The sequence below is a fragment of the Xenopus laevis genome, chromosome 8L (genome assembly GCF_017654675.1).
Source record: "Xenopus laevis strain J_2021 chromosome 8L, Xenopus_laevis_v10.1, whole genome shotgun sequence".
Classification (NCBI taxonomy): Eukaryota; Metazoa; Chordata; class Amphibia; order Anura; family Pipidae; genus Xenopus; species Xenopus laevis.
Window position 1 is genome coordinate 98,450,510 of NC_054385.1, and position 22,360 is coordinate 98,472,869.

A 22,360-nucleotide genomic window follows, 5' to 3' on the forward strand; every position below is an offset into this window, starting at 1 on the left:
TGGGGGCCTGAAAAATTATTTGTTGTGGGGCCCATTAATATAGATACACGCTGCAACTATTATAACTTGATCGTGGCCAAAGCTATGTGGAAATAAGATCTGCTTTGCAATAATGGTTTCTTATGGTAATACATTTATAATACAGCAACATCATCTACTTGAATATATTAAAAAGTATAATAAATATACCAAATAGAATACAATGCTTTCATTTTCCAGCTGGATTCTAATAAAGGTGATTACCTGGGTCTTCAATGATGAGATTCTTTACCAGCCACTGCACAATATCGGCCCCTGGCAAGACAAAAAGTGAGACTGATCAGCATTAAGAGGAAGAAAACTATAGTTGTATAGAAGTTAATGCCAGGACATGGCAGTCCCAAAGCTTTCCAATCTAAGGTCTGAGAAAAGTTTTGTTCAAAATGTACTGTTTGGTAAAGACACCACATGTTTTACCATTATAAATGAATCGCCGGGGCACTGTTTATTGGACAATATTTCAGTTGATGGCAATTTAACAAGAAGTACTGCCCAGATACAGGCTGGTGAATAAACAGAAACAACGTTCTGCTTCGGAGACTTCTCCACTGAGGGGTGAAATTAGGTACTAAATCATACACATCTATGCACAAGTAGGGCTAAGAAATATAAAGTAGCAAATATTATTTAAATTTGCATTGAGGTACAAAACTAGAATGAAAAATATGGCTTATTTACTAATTTGAATAATTACGCTAAACCAACATTCATTTCATTATTTATTAAGTGTAAAAACCATGATAAAACAAAATATCTCCACCTGAAAGCTGGAGAGGTCATGCTTTGAAAAACTCTAAAAAGTTGAGTTTTTCAGACTATTACTAGAGAAAAAATCCAAAAACCACTAAAGAATGGTTAAAAAAAGGTCCAGAAGAAGAAATAGCGCAGCTCCCATTGACCTCTATAGGACCTTGAATGCTATTACTTGCTGAAGTTTTGTGTTAAAGTTTTTCATGGTTTTTACACTTCATAAATTTTTTACGTTTTAGAGAAATAAAAAAAACACAAACTTTTAGAGAAAAAAATACAATTTGTGATTAAAAAAATAGAAATTTGAATGTTAGTAAATAGGACTGGGAAAAAAACCCTATGGGCCCCGTCGGCCCAGACCTGCTCCACAGAACCGGCGCTCCCTACATCCCCTCCCCGGGGGGAGAGACATAGGGGGCCCTGCGACTGGGGAGGGGGGCCCTGACGTGGCAGCCCTGGTGGGCCATGACCCCCCAGTCCGACCCTATATAGGCCCCTAAGTGTTTTTCTCAGTATATAGCTGTCTGGGAGTCACCATTTCTGTACACCACACTAATTCTGACACACACACACTACAGGTGGTTAGACAGAAGGTGGCTCCTGAGGCTCTCTAGATAGATGGCCATAGTCTACCAATCTGGCCCAACACATTATACATCAGCCATGGAGTAGCTTCCTTCATGGCTCTGTGTACCTCCAGATAAGTTACAAGGCTGTATCAGACCTGGTACTGATTTGTTTAGCCACAAAGAAGATTTTGATAAAATGTTTTTGCTTAGGAGCTCACTCCCATAAATGTGTACCAACCAATAAACATGAATCAGCTTTTAATATGTCAGCGCTTTCTACATAAAGGGCAATAATAATAATATAAGTGCTGCTCGGGTTATGGATTATTCCTTTCCTTGCTGCCCATCTCTTTCTTGCTCCCTGCAGTATAGTGATGTGCTACATGCACTGCTTTTACAGGGCATTGTGTCTTATACCACAGGCATTATCGACATAGGAGCTGTCAGACAAATATTTTGGCCAATAAATCTTTGAATAGGCTTCCTGCGTGTGGCGTTCCTAAAAGCTCAGGCACAAAAAGGAAGATGCACTAAGCGATAATGAATATTTTATAGAAACAGGGACATCCCTACGTATAGACCTCTCATAAGGGACTAGGGAAAGTGCTTTAGCTCCGCAATTCTATAACGCAGGAATCCAGACACAGGGAAAGGCTGCGGCGGAATTAAGTATTTCTTCAGAAATAAAAGCCAGGTCAAAATGAACAAGGAAACTCCAGGGAAGGCTGGGATCCCAGGATGGTTAAGAGTCCTTGGCCATGGGCAATTTACCAAGTGCTTTTCCAGGATCCAATCTGAATCTGGACCTGCCTAGTTGGTACTATACATTCTGGGGTTCTGGAAGATAAGCCAAATAAAAGTCAAAATATAATAGGTTTAATGTCCTAGTCATCACAGCCACATCCTGTATAATATTTATGATTCCTAAAGCACTCGGGACGAATTTAACTTTCTTGCCCCCACAGGTTCAACTTCTCTGCTGCAAAATTAGAAATAAAAATACGGCACAAACCATACCCAGTAAATAAATATAGATGCGCTTATATATATATCTATATATATATATATATATATATATATATATATATATATATATATATATATATATATATATTGTAAGCTGCGGGATGCACAACAGACACTTTAAGTTTAGGCAGTTTATTTACACCCAAGGATGACCATTTCAGGACACAAAAACACGAATCATAAAAATAAATCCTGCCCACTGGGCACTACCTTCACACATGAAGAGTTCCCTCACTAAACTGGGCCCCTTGTGGACTACCAGTAAGCAAACACATAAGTAGGGGTCACCCCTTGGCTTCCAGGACCTGGCCACCAAAGCCTTTAAACAGAGAACATATTCTCTGTTTAACACACTTCCTGTTGCCTCTCTACCACAATATATAGTGAATAAAGTACCCCCTATTGTAAAATTTAAGGATATTATAAGTTACCGAGGAGTTTCATGACCATATAAAAACACGAGGCAACTCGTGTTTTTATATGGTCATGACTGGGGGGTACAACTGGGGGTACTTTATTAATTTACAAGATATTCACAAATACACAAAAGCCATGAATATCTTGTAAATTATATCCTTATAAACGGTGAGTTCTGATGTCATCAGTTATAAACGTTGAGTTCTGATATAATTTCTGTCACATGACTCACTGAAATTTGTGTATTATAATTAATAAAGTACCCCCCAGTTGTAAAATATGAGGATATTAGAAGTTACCTTGGAGTTCCATGACCTGTAAAAAAAGCCTTCTACCTCATGTTTTTATTTGGTCATGAAACTCCTCGGTAACTTATAATATCCTTATATTTTATAATTGGATATTAGTGATGTCATTTCTGTCACGACTCACTGAAACGCTGAAAGTTCCCCCTAAAATATGTGGATATTAGAAGTCACTTCAGAGTTCCATGACCTGTATAAAAACACTCGGCCTTCAGCCTTGTGTTTTTATATGGTCATGGAACTCCTCGGTAACTTATAATATCCTTATATTTTACAAGAGAGGGTACTTTATTCAATAAATATATCCCAAAAGGGACCTGAAACGTTTCAATGCACAGTGATTGAGAATAAACTTATTTTTGCAGATCCTTCTACCAATTTACACTTAATTTTTGATACATTTTTATATATGTTGGGCTACATGATAGGCTAATAGGATTTATTCATATGTAGGTACAGCACATTTCTCCAGGCCTAGCAACTTCTGTGTCATTCAGGCTCTTCAAAGAAAGCTGTGCTATAGATTAAAGTGCCCTAAAGGTGGAGCTGTTGCCCATCTAGAGAGGACTGAATCCAATAATAAATATTCTACCGTGGGTTTAGGGAAAAGCAAAAATATAATGTTACAGCAAACCCCATCAGCATTCAACACCTCCCTATTGATTTGTACATTTTCTAAATAAATCATTACCTCTGCTAATACAACGTAACTGTATAGCAACACGATTTGAAACTAATGATGATACATTTTCTTCCCATTAGCAGCTGGGAGCACTGTGGCAAATGTAAATAACAGGCCAGACATCAGACAGGTTTGTGCTATTCAGACATCCGCCCATAACAACAGATACCAATGTATGGAACTGCCTCTGGCTCTTCTGCAATCTCCTTCCGACCCTCACAATTTTAGAGGTATTCTGGACATAGAAGAATGAAGCTTTCCCTCAGTAGGAAAGTGTTTAGGTTGTTATTGTGTTTGCATGTTGTATTTCTCATTTCATAGTAGGTATTGTAGACGGGGCAAATTTTGGAATGTGGCATAGGCATATAAGTGGGTGAAGGTCACTAGAAGAACACAGAGAGAAGGAATGCAAGGAAACACTCAGAAGCAAGTGAAGGGACACAGGTAACTTCAATATTCCCTAGTTATTATGGATTTCGGCATTACTATTCCATCAGAGCAGATGACAGATGCCAAGTGAGAGCAATGACAGTATCTAAACATGCACCTGTCAGGAATCAAAGATCAGCCCAACATGAAGCGACAATATTTCATCTATTCACATTTTATCATCAAAGCTAAAATTCAGCCATAGCCTCTCCAGCCCAACTGGCATTATAAAAACTGAACTATAGCCCAAAACAAAGTATTAGGTTTTTATCAAATGCTGGGATTATAAACAGCTGGGCAGCAGAACTAACAAAAATCCCTTATACATCCAGTGTAAAGCATGAATCTGTAATTGTGGTGACTTGTATAAATAAATAAACGTATAAATATTACAGTTGGTGACTCATTTGTATATCACCAGCCAAAGGTCAAGTGCCGCCACGCTAATCCCTTTGGCTCGTACGGGCAAGGAAAAAGTTGCTGTCTATGGGTCCTGTGTTAGAATGAGGGTTATGGTGCCATTGTTCTTATTCTATATTTTTTATTTACCAATAATAGGCAGATTGGCCCCTTTGTAGTACAGGTAGAACATACCTCCCAACATTTTGGAAGTAAAAAGAGGAACAAAAAATTTTTTTCCGCACGTAGCGCAGCAATTTTTTTGACCACACCCCTTTCTGTGGCTACACCCCCTAATTACCATATTAATTTTACAAAATTTGGCAGGTTATGAAAGTTTGAAAATATTTCTCCTTATCTAAACTGTGTTTTTGTGTCTCAAAATTGTTACAAAGTATCTTATTTGCATCTGTGGCTGTTCTGGGCTCTCTGCTAAAAGCCAATTACGTGAGAAACTTTGTTTCTTTTTCTGACTGTTCAGTGCAGAGAAAAGAGGGACTTTCCAGTACAAATGAGGGACTGCGGGTTGAGCTGTCAAAAGAGGGACTGTCCCTCCGAAAAAGGGACAGTTGGGAGGTATGGGTAGAATAATAAAAGCAATCCTCCCATTTTCATTATAGATTCCTGTATTGGGGCCTATTTGCCCACTGTTAATAAATGACCATAACCAAAATGTGTTAAAAGAGAGGTTCCTTTTCTGCTAAGTGTTACTTGTCTTACTTTCTTCTGGTCCTGCCACACTTTTTGACTATGTTTCTAGACAGTAGCTTACCAACCAGTTAGACTATGGACTATGAGCAGCTGGCTAATCTACAGAAACAGAGGGATAAACATTTTACTGTAATTCTGCAACGTTATCTTGATATACAGTACAGAAGTGGCATTGCAGTCTATCATTTGTGGTTTCTTCGGCACCACATGGCCCACACTCACACCATAAAAAGAAGGTCTCAATCTTCTGCTATTTCTCCTTGAGCACACAATTGATACAGGAAGGGCAGTGTTAATATGTTCTATTTCCTAGAAAATACATACACAAGCTACAAAATGGATAACGGATAGTCAGTTGCATGACATTATTATTTCCAATTATTTCATTCATTATTACTTCTTGACAAAAGCACAATTTTAATTTCTTCATGTGGGCACAGCTCAACTCTTAGGGGATTGACCCAAAATCATTGTAGGTTCTGTAGCTCTAAGTTTTGAGCTGGCAAACATACTTCACTGGTCAAAGACACAAGAACCTAAATGAAACCACAGGTGGTAGGTTAAGGGGGATAAAAATAATAATAATATTCTTCATTAGACTTTTATTGCATTGTAAATCATAATTCTACAATGCACACTTTTAAGACATGTTTGAAGGTGGCCAAATGTAATGTAAATGTTTTCATTAAGACATTTTATTACATACACTGCACACTATAAAATTCGAAATCCCTATCCTACTGTCAAGTAAGGGGCAAAGGGTTCGCAAAATGTTTGCTACATTTGCGCAAAGGCAAAATTGTTTGCAATGTGAATATAAAGTTATATCAAGGACATTTTTTTTCAAATGTTAAATCATCTGAAAACCTAACATATGTGTAATACAATAGACATCTGCCTTAGTTATGGAACACTTTGATTCTCTAGCATAAAAACATTTAGCTTCCATTGTTAACAGCGACTTTTCGAACTGGTTAGGGTGGAAGTGAAATGTTTCTCTTTGCATGCAAGAGGAGTTCCTTTTTAATTCCACTGTTGCCTGGTAATAGAGTCAAGTGCAGATTGGCTAAGTAATTTTCAAGCCAATTTAAAAACAATTGAATTAAGTGTTGATATGTGCATACTGTTTAATGAATACACTGGATATTGCATACATGGGAGCTCTGTGCACTGCTACACATGCCTTTCAGCATCAGACATAGCATCAATGGCCATTCTTGCATCCCTCCAGGAGTAAAACCGTGGATGTCTGACACTTGGCCTTTCAATTCTCAGTGTTACTTATCAACTCTAAACTGTCAACAGATGCTGTGCATTGTAGCTCAGGGGTATAGACTGGAGATGCCTGGCTTAGGGCAAAGGTTTGTTGTGCAATGCCTCTGCTCAAATCAGAAATCCAATATTAAAACAAAGTGCAACTGACTGAATGAGTTAGATCAAAAGCATACTAATGATTCTATTTAACCCAAAAATATCCTTTTTTATGCTATTTTGTTATGTGAGGCATGCTGAGCAAACTAGTACATACAGTAAGACATGTATGGATGTATGTATAACTTTATTTGTAAAGCGCTGTTAAGGAGCCGCAACACTGTACAGTGCATAAAAGTACAATATATATATATATATACAATATATATATATATATATATATATATATATATATATATATATATATATATATATATATATATATATATATCTGAAAGTATACATGGGGAAGACAAATCACATAATAAATATACACAGAAATCATATCAGGACAAAGAGCTTAAGTGCTATGTGGTAAGAGACATAGTGGGAAGGAGCTCCCTGCCCTGTAGAGCTTACAGTCTAAGTGGATGGGAGGCTAACATACAGCACAAATTGGAGATGGAAAAAGAGCACAAGGTAAGGAGGCATAGTCAGTAGGCACAGGACTAGGCTAATGTTTTAGGGATCCAAAAAGTAGACTCAGTTTTTTCTTGATGGAATTCCAGAGGAAAGGAGCAGCAAGATAGAAGGGTTTGAGTGGGTTTGAGGTGGCAGTGGATGGTGTGAAGAGAAGGTGGCTCTGAAAGAAGCGGAGAAGACAACCAGGAACGTACAGTGAGACAAGTGAAGAAATATAGTGAGGAGCAGAAGAGTGAAGGGCTTTGAATGTTAGTAGAAGGGTTTTATATGCTATCCGTTGCTTAACAGGCAGCCATGCTAGGGATTTTAGTTGGGGTTGAGCAGGTTCCCTTTTAGGAGAGTGCAGAAGGATCCTGGTAGCAGAGTTTAAGATTGTTTGGAGGGGAGAGAGATGGGAGTCAGGAAAATATTCAAACAGTTGCGGATTAACGAGATATGAGGGCCACTTTGAGGCTACTGCTGGGTCCAAATGCGTGCAGATCCAGGCACTTGTGGCCTGATCTCTCTAGGCCAGTTTGGGTTCAGCATGTGGCAATGATGTCACTGAATGAGCACACGCGCACCTTGCCTGCCTTCTACTCTCAGCAGGTCTGATCAGCCAGACTCAGTTTTGCAAATAAAAAGAAATATTAAAAGAAATTAGAAATAATAAATGGAAAAAAACAAGATGGGCCCCTGATCACACTTGGCCTCTAGGCTATACCTGTGCATTAATCCGCCCCTGCATAAAAAAAGATCATAAAAAATTAAAAACTCGCTACCAAAACCCTGCCCAGATGCAGGTTTTAGAAACTGTGGAAAAAAACAGATCAGAAGAAATAAAGTTCTGCGATCATAAAAAAAATCATGATCACAGATTTTTGCTGTGAATGGAATTTATCATGCAGATATCTGTCCATGGTGGTAGGGTGCCAGCTATCTTGCAGGGTATGTACAACTGAGGTTTCACTGAACAGGTATGGGATCTGTTATCCAAAATACTTGCGACCTGGGGTTTTCCAGATAAGGGATCTTTCCATAATTTGGATCTCCATACAATATGTCTACTTAAAATTAACTTATATATGGAATAAAACCAATAGGTTTGTTTTGCCTCTAATAAGGATTAATTATATCTCAGCTTGGATCAAGTACAATGTACTGTTTCTTTATTATAGAGAAAGGGAAATATATAGAAGTGAAAGGAGTGCAAACTAATAGGGGACCCCTCCTTATAGTGTTTAAATTCTTGAAAAAGGCAACAGGGCTAGAAGCAGTGACATTATACAGAAATACTTTCTGGTGCATAAAAAATCTTTTAGGGGTGGTGCCATAATGCATATTAGCTTTATACGCAGTTCTGGAACACAAACTGATGGGGCACATCTCGCTGAAAAAATATAATGGCTATACCACCCGTGTTGTGGCATAAAATCTTAGAATGGATAATATCTTTTCACATCCTTTCTCTATATATATATTGCAGTTGAAAGAACAATAACACAGTGAAAATAGATTGCATTAGGCCCAACAATATCAGCAGTGCTGTGGTTTGCTGAGAGTACAGTTAAAAGCCCAAAGTACTCGAGTGTGAAACCACTATACAGAAAAAAGAAAGAAAAAGCACTTAAAGCTTGTTTTAAAACGATTCTGTATTTATTCATATTGATCTTTCATTTGCTGGGATAGTGAGAAAAACAGTTCTCCAGAGCTGATTATTATATTATTAACATATAGAAGAAACCCAATTAACACATGCTTAATGTGTGCACTTTCCAGCTAAAGTGTACCTCAAGAGCAAAGGGATTTTTTTTTCTTGGTTAGACCATTTACAGTTTCAGTGACGTGATATATAGCAATGGTTAGGGCTTACAGAGATTTGCATTGATGGGGCTGGGAAACTTTATTGAGCTCAGGGCATTTGGTATAGCATGAAATCTGATTTCTAGGAGTTAAGTGCAGGTATTTTATGCAGAAACATTAATGCATGAAAAGGCTGTGTATGTTCTCTAAAGATAAATGTATATTTAAATTGGTCACATACAGTATATCGTTAAAATCCCCTTCTTCCAACTTATTACCACAATACTGACATAATAAACAGGGTTGTATTTTTTATAAACAGTAGGTAACCGAGGGCACATGTGCATAGGGCACTGGACTAAAATATAGAGCTAATAAGAAAAGAAAATAATAAATGTGTGTCTTATAAAATATGACTACTGATTTCTGCACTTTGTTTGTCCCTATCTAATATTGTCTTACATTTTACTTGGCCTTCTTGTTTTATTCTGTTGAAAATATACAAAGTCCCATAAATTCATTCTAAAACATACAGCGGGATCAGGATAAAGAGGTGTGTGTGTTCGCTAAGTTGTTTGGTGGCATTTAGCACCCTGAAAATATATTACAATGTACCAACATTGTATATGTTGTATAAAGTTATATATGTTGGGGAAATTTATAATGCCAGAAAAGAAAATACCGCATAGCAAGGGTTCTGATACTGTTGGGCCAACCCCAAGAGGTTTCCTATTTTAAATGGGTGTATAATCATGGACACTACTGGAAATGTGACACACATCTCACTGCCTTATAAATAGTAACGTGATAATTGGTATTTAATCACATTCCTTATTGAGACCCTATGGGAAAAATATGCTTCTGCTCCAAGAGGCATCTTTAATTAGAAGGATCTTGACCCTGCTCCCAACTCCTCTCAGCAGCAAAGGCTAAATAAAGGGTTGGGAAACTGCAACTGATTTACTGAAGGTCCCAGTGGACTAAAATGAATCACCTATGCACCATAATGCAGTTCGGACAGACAAGCTGAAATTGCTACTCGCTTTTGGACTGAACTGAGAGCACCAATAAAGAAAATGACCTGAAACCTCTTTAATAACACTAAGGGGCTGATTCACTAAATTCGAGTGAAGGATTCGAAGTAAAAAAACTTCGAATTTCGAAGGTTTTTTTGGGCTACTGCGACCATCGAATGGGCTACTTCGACCTTCGACTACGACTTCGAATCGAAGTATTCGAACTAAAATCGTTCGACTATTCGACCATTCGATAGTCGAAGTACTGTCTCTTTAAAAAAAAACTTCGACCCCCTAGTTCGGCAGATAAAAGCTACCGAAGTCAATGTTAGCCTATGGGGAAGGTCCCCAAGTTTTTTTGATCGAAGGATATTCCTTTGATCGTTGGATTAAAATCCTTCGAAGGATTTAATCTTTTGATCGAAGGAATAATCCTCGAATTTTCTGCGCTAAATCCTTCGACTTCGATATTCGAAGTCGAAGGATTTCAATTCCTAGTCGAATATCGAGGGTTAATTAACCCTCGATATTCAACCCATAGTGAATCAGCCCCTAAGAATGACTTACTTAAACACACAAGAGTCTCAAAAGTGAAAATGTAACTTAAAATTATTATTATTTATTGTTATTATTAACATGTATTTTTTGTACCAACAGCAAAAATAAATATAATGTTAACTTGGTTTGTGTATTTTATCATTTGTTAAAGATTTGTTACACTGGGGGTCATTTTAAAAACTGGACAATTACCCATGGCAGATGGTTCAACTTGCAGATGGCTGAAAAACTCTGATCAGTGGTTGCAATGAGTTACTGCCCAGGTGCAAATGTACCCCGTGTTTAGAAATGAGGCCAGTGACTTACAAAAAGACATTCTTGTACAGACCTCCCTCTCCTTTATGCTTGTCCTTTGTAACAATCAGGTCATCAGACTGGTTCTCCAAAAATGGGACAGGGTGATCAAGCAGGCCTAGAGCTGGATTTAGTCCACTGAGTGCAGTCAGATGAGGCATAAACTCCAGCAAGAGGATTGGTCTGGTCTAGAACCATCTTCACAGCGACAAGGTGTGTTGGGACAAAGTGTACTGATGTGTGGGATGATATCTAATTCCTCTCTCTTAAGGTGGACACAGACGCACAGATAATATCGCACTAGGTGACTTTAACTAAAAAGTCACCTATTTAATTCTACTGCGTATGCGTCTGCCCCGGGAAATTTGAAGAATGAAGAAGCCGGAAGAGGATCGCTCCGTGGTGCTCACTGGTATAACCCCGGGCCGGTGCAGTTTTCTGCTGATAGGAGCACCTAACATTTGGCACGAAACGACTTTCCTTCTCCTTAAAGAACTAAAAAAAATCTGTGGCGATAACAAACTACTACAGTAATTTGTAATCTACTTCCCCCCATTTCATGGCCATTGTTTGCAATCAGAGAAATTAAAAGTAAGACAGTGCATAAAAAAATCATATTTGATTATGCATTATTTCTTCTGCATGGATGAGTATATTAGCATGTCACAGTGGACGTTTAATAAAGTGCCACAGATATTACATCCTTTCACCAACTGAAGGTTTCATTGTGCAGTTTATTTGGCACAAAGGGGTTAAGGAGAATTTTAATGTTGCTCCAGACAGTAACTGCGGTGAACAAACAAAGTGTCTAGAGCTCATTGTGTGACCAGACTACAGAATAGGAAAAAATCAGAGAAGCACATCAAATGTCACTTGGCAATGGCAATGAATCTACAGGGCTGCAGCTTGGACACGGAGAATGAAAATTTGAGAGGCAGAATCAGATGTCTGCTGTGCACAAAAAAAATTACTTACCAGCGACGGGCCAAAATGTTAAAGAGTGGGCTTCCAAATCTAAATATCATACACTTGGTGGCATAAAGTAATCCTCATCATTCAAGCAAAGGGGCAGATGTATTAAAGGTTTTCAAGGGTATTTTTTAGTCAAAACTTTAATTTTCGGGTTAACTTTCCTTTTAGAGTTTTTTTTTTTTTTTTTTTAAACTTTTTGAGAATTTTTTGTGATTTATTATACCCCGAGCGTGGAAATAGCTTGAATACAAAAATACGCCTGTCAAGGTCATGTAGAAGTCAATGGCAGAGGTCCTTAGAGCCATTTGAAGATGTTACTAGACTTCATGATTTTTTTCTGTTGGCTTCACTCAAAAACGTGATCAATTCGAGCAATTTGCGTTTTTTGCCAAAAACACGATCAATTCAAGTATTCTAGTTTTTCACCCGACTACACTGATTCGAGTTTTTTCCATTTGTTTTTTCTTAAATTAGAAACCATTCGAGTTGTGAGTTCATTCAAGGTCTAAAAAAAGCTCACCGAGCTCTAAAATTCTACCTTTGATAAATAATGCCCTAAGTGTCACCATAGAACAAAATACCTGTTTTAGTTGACTCCTCTATAATTGGGCTGTATTGGGCTTACCTACTGTATATGTGCCATAATACCATCCAAATATTTCTAATATCTTCCAGCTTTCTGGCAAATCCTAACCTCCAGCTGTCATTTATACTATATATTTAGTGAGGTTTTTAATAACAGGGCCCTTCTTAGAATTGATTTCAATGGTTTGTTTCGCTTGAATGGCACTTTAATATCTGTTATAAATAAAAACATAAGACAATAAATAATAATGCATAATTCATGGAATTTCATCTCTTTTGGGCTGTAGAAAAACGGCATTAATTATTTCAGTTGTAAAGTGGTCTTCTGGGAACCATTTTGCTTCTCCATGGATACAGATGGAGGAACACTAATGTGACCATAACTCACAAGGCTTGTATCAGCATCCCACATTGCCTATGAGGCCCAGTGTTGGAGTAATATTTGGGCTCCACCCGACACACAAAATGCAGATTTTCAGGGCCCTTCAATAACTGCCTTGAATGGACATGTTTTGTTGGACACTGCCCAAAGATTTCCACTGATCATCAGACATATGCAACAGTGCAGTATTGTGAGTATCACACAAGTATAAATTACTCCATAGACTTTTAAGGATGGGAACCCCCCCATAGTGCACCGAGACCCAAAATCATGAGCAAGACGTCTAGGAACTAGGTGTGTTTACAGATGGATGTGGCACAAACCAACCCAGTCAGTGATCTCTCTGTCTTGTTCCTACTGTAAATAGTCCTTCAGTTCAAGCTGGAAACCAAATGAAGGGATTTTACATAAGAGAAAAGAACAAAGCCCATTAGATAGATCCCATTAACCACCTATAATGGGAACACAACGGTCCAATTTAACGTATTAGCACTAAGCGAACAATATTTCTGACTAACACAGTTCACAGTAACAATCCAATTAAAAAACTACAGATGGGTGAGTTAAAGGGAAAGTTTGGTTCAAAGTCAGTGTTCTGCCCAACAGGAAAGGTTTCATCAGAGCTTGAAATTCCCTTTACATGCTGATTGGCAGTTTAGTACTCTATTGCTTAGCTGTTAGAGCAGGAGTGGCCATACTTTACTAATGTGAGGTCTACTTTTAGTAATGTTGTCCCATTATGATCTACATCCATAAAAGCTTTGTTAGTATTCTGTTCCATGGAAAATATTACTTTAATATGGATTTATGAAAAGATGGACATTAATATGTTTAACAAACAACTATTTCTTATGTAACCTAAACATGATAAATATCTGAATGAAAAGCATGAAATATAAGATATATTTAGACAAGATGTTCGTTGACAGTGTCTTGAGATCTACTGATCACCAGCTAAAGGTCTACTTGTAGATCCCGATCTACCTTTTGGGCAGCCCTGTGTTAGAGGAAATGTTTCCTTGAGGTCAACTTGTGTACGTTATATCAATAACGTTCTTTATAAAACTGGTATGTGTGCAACCAAATAACTCAAATAACCAAATATACAGGTATGGGACGTGTTATCCAGAATGCTGGGGGTTTCCTGATATGGTAATTTTCCATAGTTTGGATCCCCATACCTTAAGTCTACTAAAAAATAATTTGAAATATAAAAATACACCCAACATGCTTGTTATGCGTCCAACAAGGATTAATTATATCTCGGTTTGGATCAAGTATAGGGTACTGTTTTATTATTACAGAGAAAAAGGAAATCATTAAAAAAAACTGAATTATTTGTATAAAAGGTGGAGTGTATAGGAGATGGTCTTCCTGTAATTTGGAGCTTTTTGGATAACAGGTTTCCAGATAATGGATCCCATACCTGTATACACACTACTGAACTCACCATAAAACACTCAAAAAAAAACACATGAAATTACCTACTTTACTACTTGCTTTATTAGCATATACTGAAAATATATCAATGGGATGGATCGCTTCTTTAAAAAAAAATATTATTGATTATAGGTATATAAATGTTCTTCCCATCAGTAAACTTGTACAGTCGGCAGCCATTTGCAGGTAAAATTGTGTACAACATCTGTTTCAAATCTAAACAGCCTGGGGATTTTTCTTCTCTTTGATTTGTATGACTATTCTGAATAATGTGATTGATGCTGACAGTGAGCAATTTTATAGGCCCTGCTAATTGGTTTCCTGTTGGCGGTAATAATATTGATGGGAACCATATTATGTGTGCTGATCCTTATTTTATGCTGATATGGTGGAATCACTGTTGTTAGCTCAGAAGGGGGGTATCAGTAATGATCAGTAATGTGCTGTCATTACTTATAAGTTCCCTAATGTTAGTTAAAGTGATACTGACAGACACCTTTGAAAAGTGATGCATTGATTTTCCACCTTAAAAATACAGTCCAGACTCTTAAGTAAGTACTGGCCAGACTTCTAGTCCTTGGGGAGGAGTCAGGCTGCTGTAGCTTCAAAAATACAAAGCAAAATGCCATCCCTGGGAAAGGTGCTACTGTTTCACTTTTCATGGTGGCTGTTAACATCACTTTAAAGGGCCTATTTATCATGCTGTGTAAAACATTGGAGAAAAATATCACCGGTGATCACCAATCAACAACTACATTTTAACAGTCACCTGCAAGTGAGAAAACAAAAGTAAAGCTCTGATTGGTTGCTATGGGCAACATCACTGGTCATGCTTTTCTCCAATTTTTTACACAACATGATAAATAGCACCCGTAGGGACACATTTACTTGGCTCGAGTGAAGGAACAGAATAAAAAATCATTCGAATTTCGAAGTATTTTTTTGGCTACTTCGACCTGCGACTACGACTTAGAACGTTTCGAACTAAAAATCATTCGAAGTACTATCTCTTTAAAAAACTTCGACCACCTACTTCGCAACCTAAAACCTACCGAGCAACAATGTTAGCCCATAGGCTTTCCTAGCTTTTTTTGATCAAAGGAAAATCGTTCGATCAATGGATTAAAATCCTTTGATCTTACGAACAAAGGAAATGCGGTAAAACCTTTGACTTCGATATTCGAAGTAGAAGGATTTTACTTCAACGGTCGAATATCGAGGTTTAATTAACCCTAAGTAAATGTGCCATGTAGTGTCTTTAATAGTGTAGACAACATAAAAGCCTGCATATACATGCACTCATACATACATATGGCAGACAGGTAAACAGGGTGAACGCTCTGATGTTATGCCAAGCGTATCTATAGGCATGACAGAGGCTCAACAGAGGCTCGCACTCGTATGCAAATTAACCTGAGTGCAAGACCTCTAGCAAATGTGCGCTAGGCAGAAATGAACGGTAGAGCAACTTCGATTTGAATTGGTCGCGATTGAAAAGTCGCCAGCGTCTAGCGCCCAGGACAAAACTCAGCATTTTAGTAGATTAACATTTTCTGACCTGGTGAAGTGTTGTGATGGGTGCGAAGCGGACACTGGCGAATTTTCGCCGGTTAGTATATCTGCCCCATGGTGTCCCTTTCTCTAAGCTCAAAATCCTGTGCTTACCTGCCTACCAAATGCTAATTCCCCCATAAAGTGCATGTGCACTCAGAATGATGAACATGGACCTCCATATTCTTCATGTTGATATTAAATTTGCGGCAGCACTTGGGCTTTTTTGCCTTTATATATATATATATCCACCATATAAGACCGCACACGTCATTCAAGGTTCGACACCGGGTGCAGTGTATAGGTTTTGAGATCCAGCAGTCCAAAAGTTACATGCACACCGATTCTTTTATCAAATTTTATTGGAAAAATATTAATTGTACATCACATCGACGTTTCGGTTCATGGTTTAGAACCTTTCTCAAGATGCTTTTATATATATATATAAAAGTCCAGAAAGTACCTGCACTCTATCCCTTCAGGTTTGTGGTGGGTGCTGGGTCAAAGTTATGACATATAATCTTCAAAAATGGATCCGCACTCCAAACAATTCAATCAAAGTGATTTTTATTGAATTATCACTCACGTGTCCAACGTTTCGGCCCACGTGATCCTTGATAAAGGCCCTAACGTGGGCCAAAACTTTGGACACGTGAGTGATAATTCAATAAAAATCAGTTTGATTGAATTGTTTGGAGTGCGGATCCATTTTTGAAGATTATATATATATATATATATTATATATATATATATATATATATATATAGTATTCCACAGAATTAGGAACGCACACTGGGATTTTAAAATTCTTTATTTTTATTTATTCATGCTTTAAAAGAAAACAGGTCAACGTTTCGGTCCCCTGCTTGGACCTTTATCAAGACCCAGATTCCTATTTAAAATCACATTAAATAGTTATAGACAAAATAATTAACCAATCAGTAAACAGCCTCACTTTGGTGCATGACATCACAAAACTCAATCCTTCAATAGGCTAATTGTATTGACAAATATTTAGCGGTCTATGCAACAAAGTATCGAGGAAGCATATATTATATCATTTTATTACAATATTGTTAAAATGTTGCAACCAAAGGTTTTATCTTTGACTAACGAAACAAGATAAGGAGCAATGTTCATTTAACCCATATGGTGAAAGAGTATTTAATTTCTTTATCCAAAAGACTTCCCTCTGTAAAAATGCCTTTGATCTATCTCCTCCCCTATGTAAGGGGGTCGACATGGTCGATCGCAATATATTTAAATGTGGGGAGTCTGTGTCCCATTTCCAAATAATGTTTCACCACAGGCTTGTTTGTCTTACCATCTCTGAAAGCTACACTTATTGCAGATCTATGTCCATCCATTCTCAACCTAAGCATTATAGGAAAACTATACCCCCAAAATGAATACTTAAGCAACAGATAGTTTATATCAAATTGAATGACATATTAAAGAATCTTATCAAACTGGAATATATATTTACATAAATATTGCCCTTTTACATCTCTTGCCTTGAATCACCATTTCGTGACTCTATCTGTGCAGCCTCAGAGATCACCTGACCAGAAATACTACAACACTAACTGTAACAGGAAGAAGTGAGGAAGCAAAAGGCAGAACTCTGTCTGTTTATTGGCTCATGTGACCTAACATGTGGTTTGTATGTGTGCACAGTGAATCTTACAATCTCAGGGGGCGGCCCTTATTTTTTAAAATGGCAATTTTCTATTTAGGATTACCCAATGGCACATACTACTAAAAAAGTATATTATTATGATAATGGTTCATTTACATGAAGCAGGGTTTTACACATGAGCTGTGTTACTCAGTATCTTTTAATAGAGACCTACATTGTTTGGGGGGTATAGTTTTCCTTTAAATCAGTTTTCCCCACATAAGCTAGACCACAGGGACAAGTAACCAAATAAATCACGTGGGTTGTTAAACACGTAATATGATGTCTTATAGAAAATCGTTCACCAGTATGTGGGTGTGTAAAACTAGTACCAGGATTCATAAATCTACATGATGTGCAGTTAGGGCACCTGAAGCATCCATGTTTTCAATCTATCTTTTTGCAGATAAGCAACGATCAGATTTAATGATGTTCCAATTCTGTTTGATGCTTTTGCAAACTTCTCTAGAGGCTCCATTATATGTAGTACTGAAAATAATATTTGGTGGCTCTCTGTTAGTTGTAACTGGATTGATCACCCTATCCTTCGCAATTGTAAGGGCTCACTTAAGTACCTTAACAGGATATCCTTTCTGTCTAAAGCGCTCCAACGTTTCCCTGATCTGTCTAGATGTGTGTTCTTCTTCAGTATTATTTCTCAATACCCTACAAAATTGTGAGATCGGTAAGGAACACTTGGTAGCCCAGGGGTGGTCACTGTTATAATGTAACAAGCCTTTTTTTCTGTTTTCTTACGATATAAGGTATAACCTAACCGTGTCCCCATGCGAAATACCTGCACATCCAGGAAGTAAACATACTGATCATGTATAGTGAAAGTAAATTTAACTGGAGACGGTAGACCCATGGGCGTCCACAGAGGGGGGCAAGAGGGGGCAGTGCCCCCCCCTGGGACTGTCCACACAAATCTCTCTGCATGCTTAATTTTACCCACAGCCAGGCCCAAATTCTTCCCAACTGCCTCCCCCAGTCTCCGGGCCGGGCTGACTCTGATTGACGTCACGGACGCCGCCGACGCAACGTGACGTCGCCGTCGCAACGTCACGTCACCACTCGCCAGGGTGCTTTGGGAGGACGAGTGCGCGCGAGCTGAGTGATGAAAAATAAATAGGTGAGGCTTTTTTTTTTCTCTCCAGCCCACTGTGCCCAGGGGTTTCTCTCCAGCTCTGCTGCTCTGCCTTCACTGATGGACAGATATTCAGATGGCATTCTGCTGCTTACACTACTGACGGACAAAAGCAGACTGCTAAAAAATTTAGTTAGCCAACTTTCCCTGTCAACCCATCTGAATAGCCGCAGATTATTAATCCCAACTATTCATCTCAGTATGTGCGGCGAGGCAGTTTTACTAGGGCAACAGCAAGATGTGATAATCTAAGGTGAAACGTGCTGAAATCTCTGCTCTATATAGAAATAGACCCTACAATGAAGTACCTAGCCTGTTCTCTGCATATGCTGATTGTATGCTCTTTGGCACAGATGTTGCCCTAAAATATTTTCTATTTTAATATTAAAAAAATCATGTACCCTTATTTTATCTGTATCATGCTTTCTGATCAAATTAGACCCCTGAGTCTATGGTGAACTTCTTGAAACTGTATGTTGTCAGTATATGTGATTTACTGTTCTACGGGTTCCTTGTCTCAAGTTTTGTGACATTTGCACATAGCTTTGCACTTTGTTCAATGCTATTGATATTATTTTGGGAGAGTAACATTTTTACATATATAGTGAATAAAGTACCCCCTCTTGTAAAATATAAGGATATTATAAGTTACCGAGGAGTTTCACGACCATATAAAAACACGAGGCCGAAGGCCGAGTGTTTTTATACAGGTCATGGAACTCCGAGGTAACTTATAATATCCTCATATTTTGCAACTGGGGGTACTTTATTAATTATAATACACAAAATTCAATGAGTCATGTGACAGAAATGACATCAGAACTCACCGTTTATAAGTGATGACATCAGAACTCACCGTTTATAAGGATATAATTTACAGGATATTCATGGCTTTTGTGTATTATATATATATAAAGTGTTGTGGTTGCAGATTCATCAGTAGTTTCAATTTAAAGGAACAGTTCAGTGTAAAAATAAAAACTGGATAAAAAGATAGGCTGTGCAAAAATAATGTTTCTAATATAGATAGCCAAAAATGTAATGTACAAAGACTGGAGTGAGTGGATGTGTAACAGAACAGAACACTACTTCCTGCTTTTCAGCTCTCTAACTCTGAGTTAGTCAGTGACTATAAGGGGGGCCACATGGGACATAACTGTTCAGTGAGTTTGCAATTGATCCTCAGCATTCAGCTCAGTCAATTATGTCCCATGTGCCGCCCCCCCCCTCAAGTCACTGATTGGTTACTGCTTGGTAACTAATCAGTGGAAAACAAGAGAGCTGTAAAGCAGGAAGTAGTGTTCTGTTCTGTTACACATCCAGTCACTCGAGTCTTTTCACATTACATTTTTTGGCTTACTAACTATGTTAGAAACATTTTTTATTTTGCACAACCTATTTATTTACCCAGTTTTTATTTTTATACTGAACAATTCCTTATACTGATGATATGTTTTTCTTATTTATTTGCTGTTTAGAGCAAACCTGTTTTGTGCCATACTCAAACAGAGCACGGGCGTCTGTTTTATTATGTTTTAAAATTTATTTTTACAAATAAATTATTATTTTTGATCCATCTATTGTGTGTATCTGAGTACTGAATGTTAATAGTAGGTTGCTGAGTAGAGCAGAGTAGCCGTAAAAAGCACTCACTTGTAGTACAGTTGTAAATGTATTCAGTAGTCAAAATAAATTCAGCTAGAATTGTTTTTTTTTTTTACATACATACATCTTCTTGATCTTGTACCTCAAAATCACAAATTGGGCTTTAGCGCTGGTACATTGGAACTTTATATATATATATATATATATATATATATATATATATATATATATATATATATTATATATATATATATATATATATATATATATATATATATATAAAACAAACAAGGGAAAGTTGTGCTCACCACTATTTTTTAAAACCATTAGGCAGGGGTGCAATGAGGGTGTGACCACAAAATACATATAGTCAACTACAAGAGGTCCTCTGCACTCAACCCATTATCAATATATTTAAGACAGCGACATTTTGTGCATACTGTTACTAAAAAATGCCTTACCCTTTAAACAACACAGGGATTGTTTGTCCATATATTGCAATATATTTAAGATGGCCAACTACGTCAAAGTCATCCCATCCATATCTGGCCAGTCCTACGCTTAATTTTCATCTGATTCATTAAGAATTCAATTGCTTAATTATACATTTTACAAAGGGACTAAGTTTTACCTGCAACTTACTTGCTGCTTTCAAAGTAAAACTCCCAAACTTGGCTGCCCTTTTATTAGACACCAGTGGGATCACCTGACTATAGCTGGTGATCCCACTGGTGTCTAATAAAAGAGCAGCCAAGTTTGGGAGTTTTACTTTGAAAGCAGCAAGTAAGTTGCAGGTAAAACTTAGTCCCTTTGTAAAATGTATAATTAAGCAATTGAATTCTTAATGAATCAGATGAAAATTAAGCGTAGGACTGGCCAGATATGGGATGACTTTGACGTAGTTGGCCATCTTAAATATATTGCAATATATGGACAAACAATCCCTGTGTTGTTTAAAGGGTAAGGCATTTTTTAGTAACAGTATGCACAAAATGTCGCTGTCTTAAATATATTGATAATGGGTTGAGTGCAGAGGACCTCTTGTAGTTGACTATATATATATATATATATATATATATATATATATATATATATATATATATATATATATATATTTGTCTGTTGGGGGATGCTACCCTAAACTAAATTACTTGCCCCCCCCTGGAAAATTTTCTGTGGACGCCCATGGGTAGACCATTCAGGTGTTCTACCATATCATTAAATTCAGCAAGAGTCCCACGCCACACTATCAGCATATCGTCGATGAAACACATAAAAAACAATAATTTCTCACCAAAATCAAGAATAATATTTATAGTCTCAAACTGATGCATATATAAATTGGCATATGCTGGTGCCATGGCCGCTCCCATAGCTGTCCCTGCGATCTGTAAAAAATAATCCTGTTCAAATGGAAACATATAACATAACATATATATATAAGTTACCAACTGGTGGAGTGATTTAGCGGGTCATCTTATAAAGGGACAGGGTGGATACACAAAGGTGTAAGGTTGCGACAAGAGGGGGCAGAAAGATGATGCAATGGAGGGGCGGAGGTTTGACTATGCTGTGATTAGAGAAGAAATAAGGCAAGATGAGTGGATCGGGGGCATATGTTGGCAGGCCAGGGGCACAACCTAAGGGTGTTACAAATTTACCAGCAATTAATTTGCCTGTAAATTTGTAATACCATCCCAGACTTTACTGGCTAGGATGTTAACATATCGGCCGTGTGGCAACCCTAAATGTTGCATGGTGACTGGTAAAAGCATAGAGAGAAGGTATGTATATCCCAGAATGTTCTATAAGAAACAGCAGAGGAGGAGTCTGTGTTCTATCAGGCTGGGGGAACCAGTGCATGTTATTATGCCCTTTCATCATTCATCATTTTTGCTACAGGGGTAACGGTTGCTGGTCTTTCTTGCTTAGGAAGCCAAGGTAATTTAGCAGGTTTAATCCTCTCTGATTGCAATGGAAGATTTGGGCAATAGAAATTAATTATTGGGCCACTTGGTAATAATAAAGTAAATTGGGAACATTCAGCCCTCCCTTGTTTTTTTCAGCAGAGAGAGTTCTCTGTGATAGCCGTGCTCTTTTATTACCCCATGCCCCATGTACGTTTTGTGA

The 22,360-nt window shown here is 37.6% G+C and overlaps 1 protein-coding gene across 4 annotated transcripts in view; it reads right to left on the reverse strand.

The window, feature by feature from the left end:
* The window catches only part of rgs6.L (regulator of G-protein signaling 6 L homeolog), a 227,755-nt gene that overhangs the window by 67,791 nt on the left and 137,604 nt on the right, over positions 1-22,360 (reverse strand). For all 4 annotated transcript variants that reach the window (XM_041571900.1, XM_041571899.1, XM_041571901.1 and 1 more), the window contains 1 exon segment: positions 244-294. In XM_041571900.1, coding sequence (XP_041427834.1) covers positions 244-294 — 51 coding nt within the window.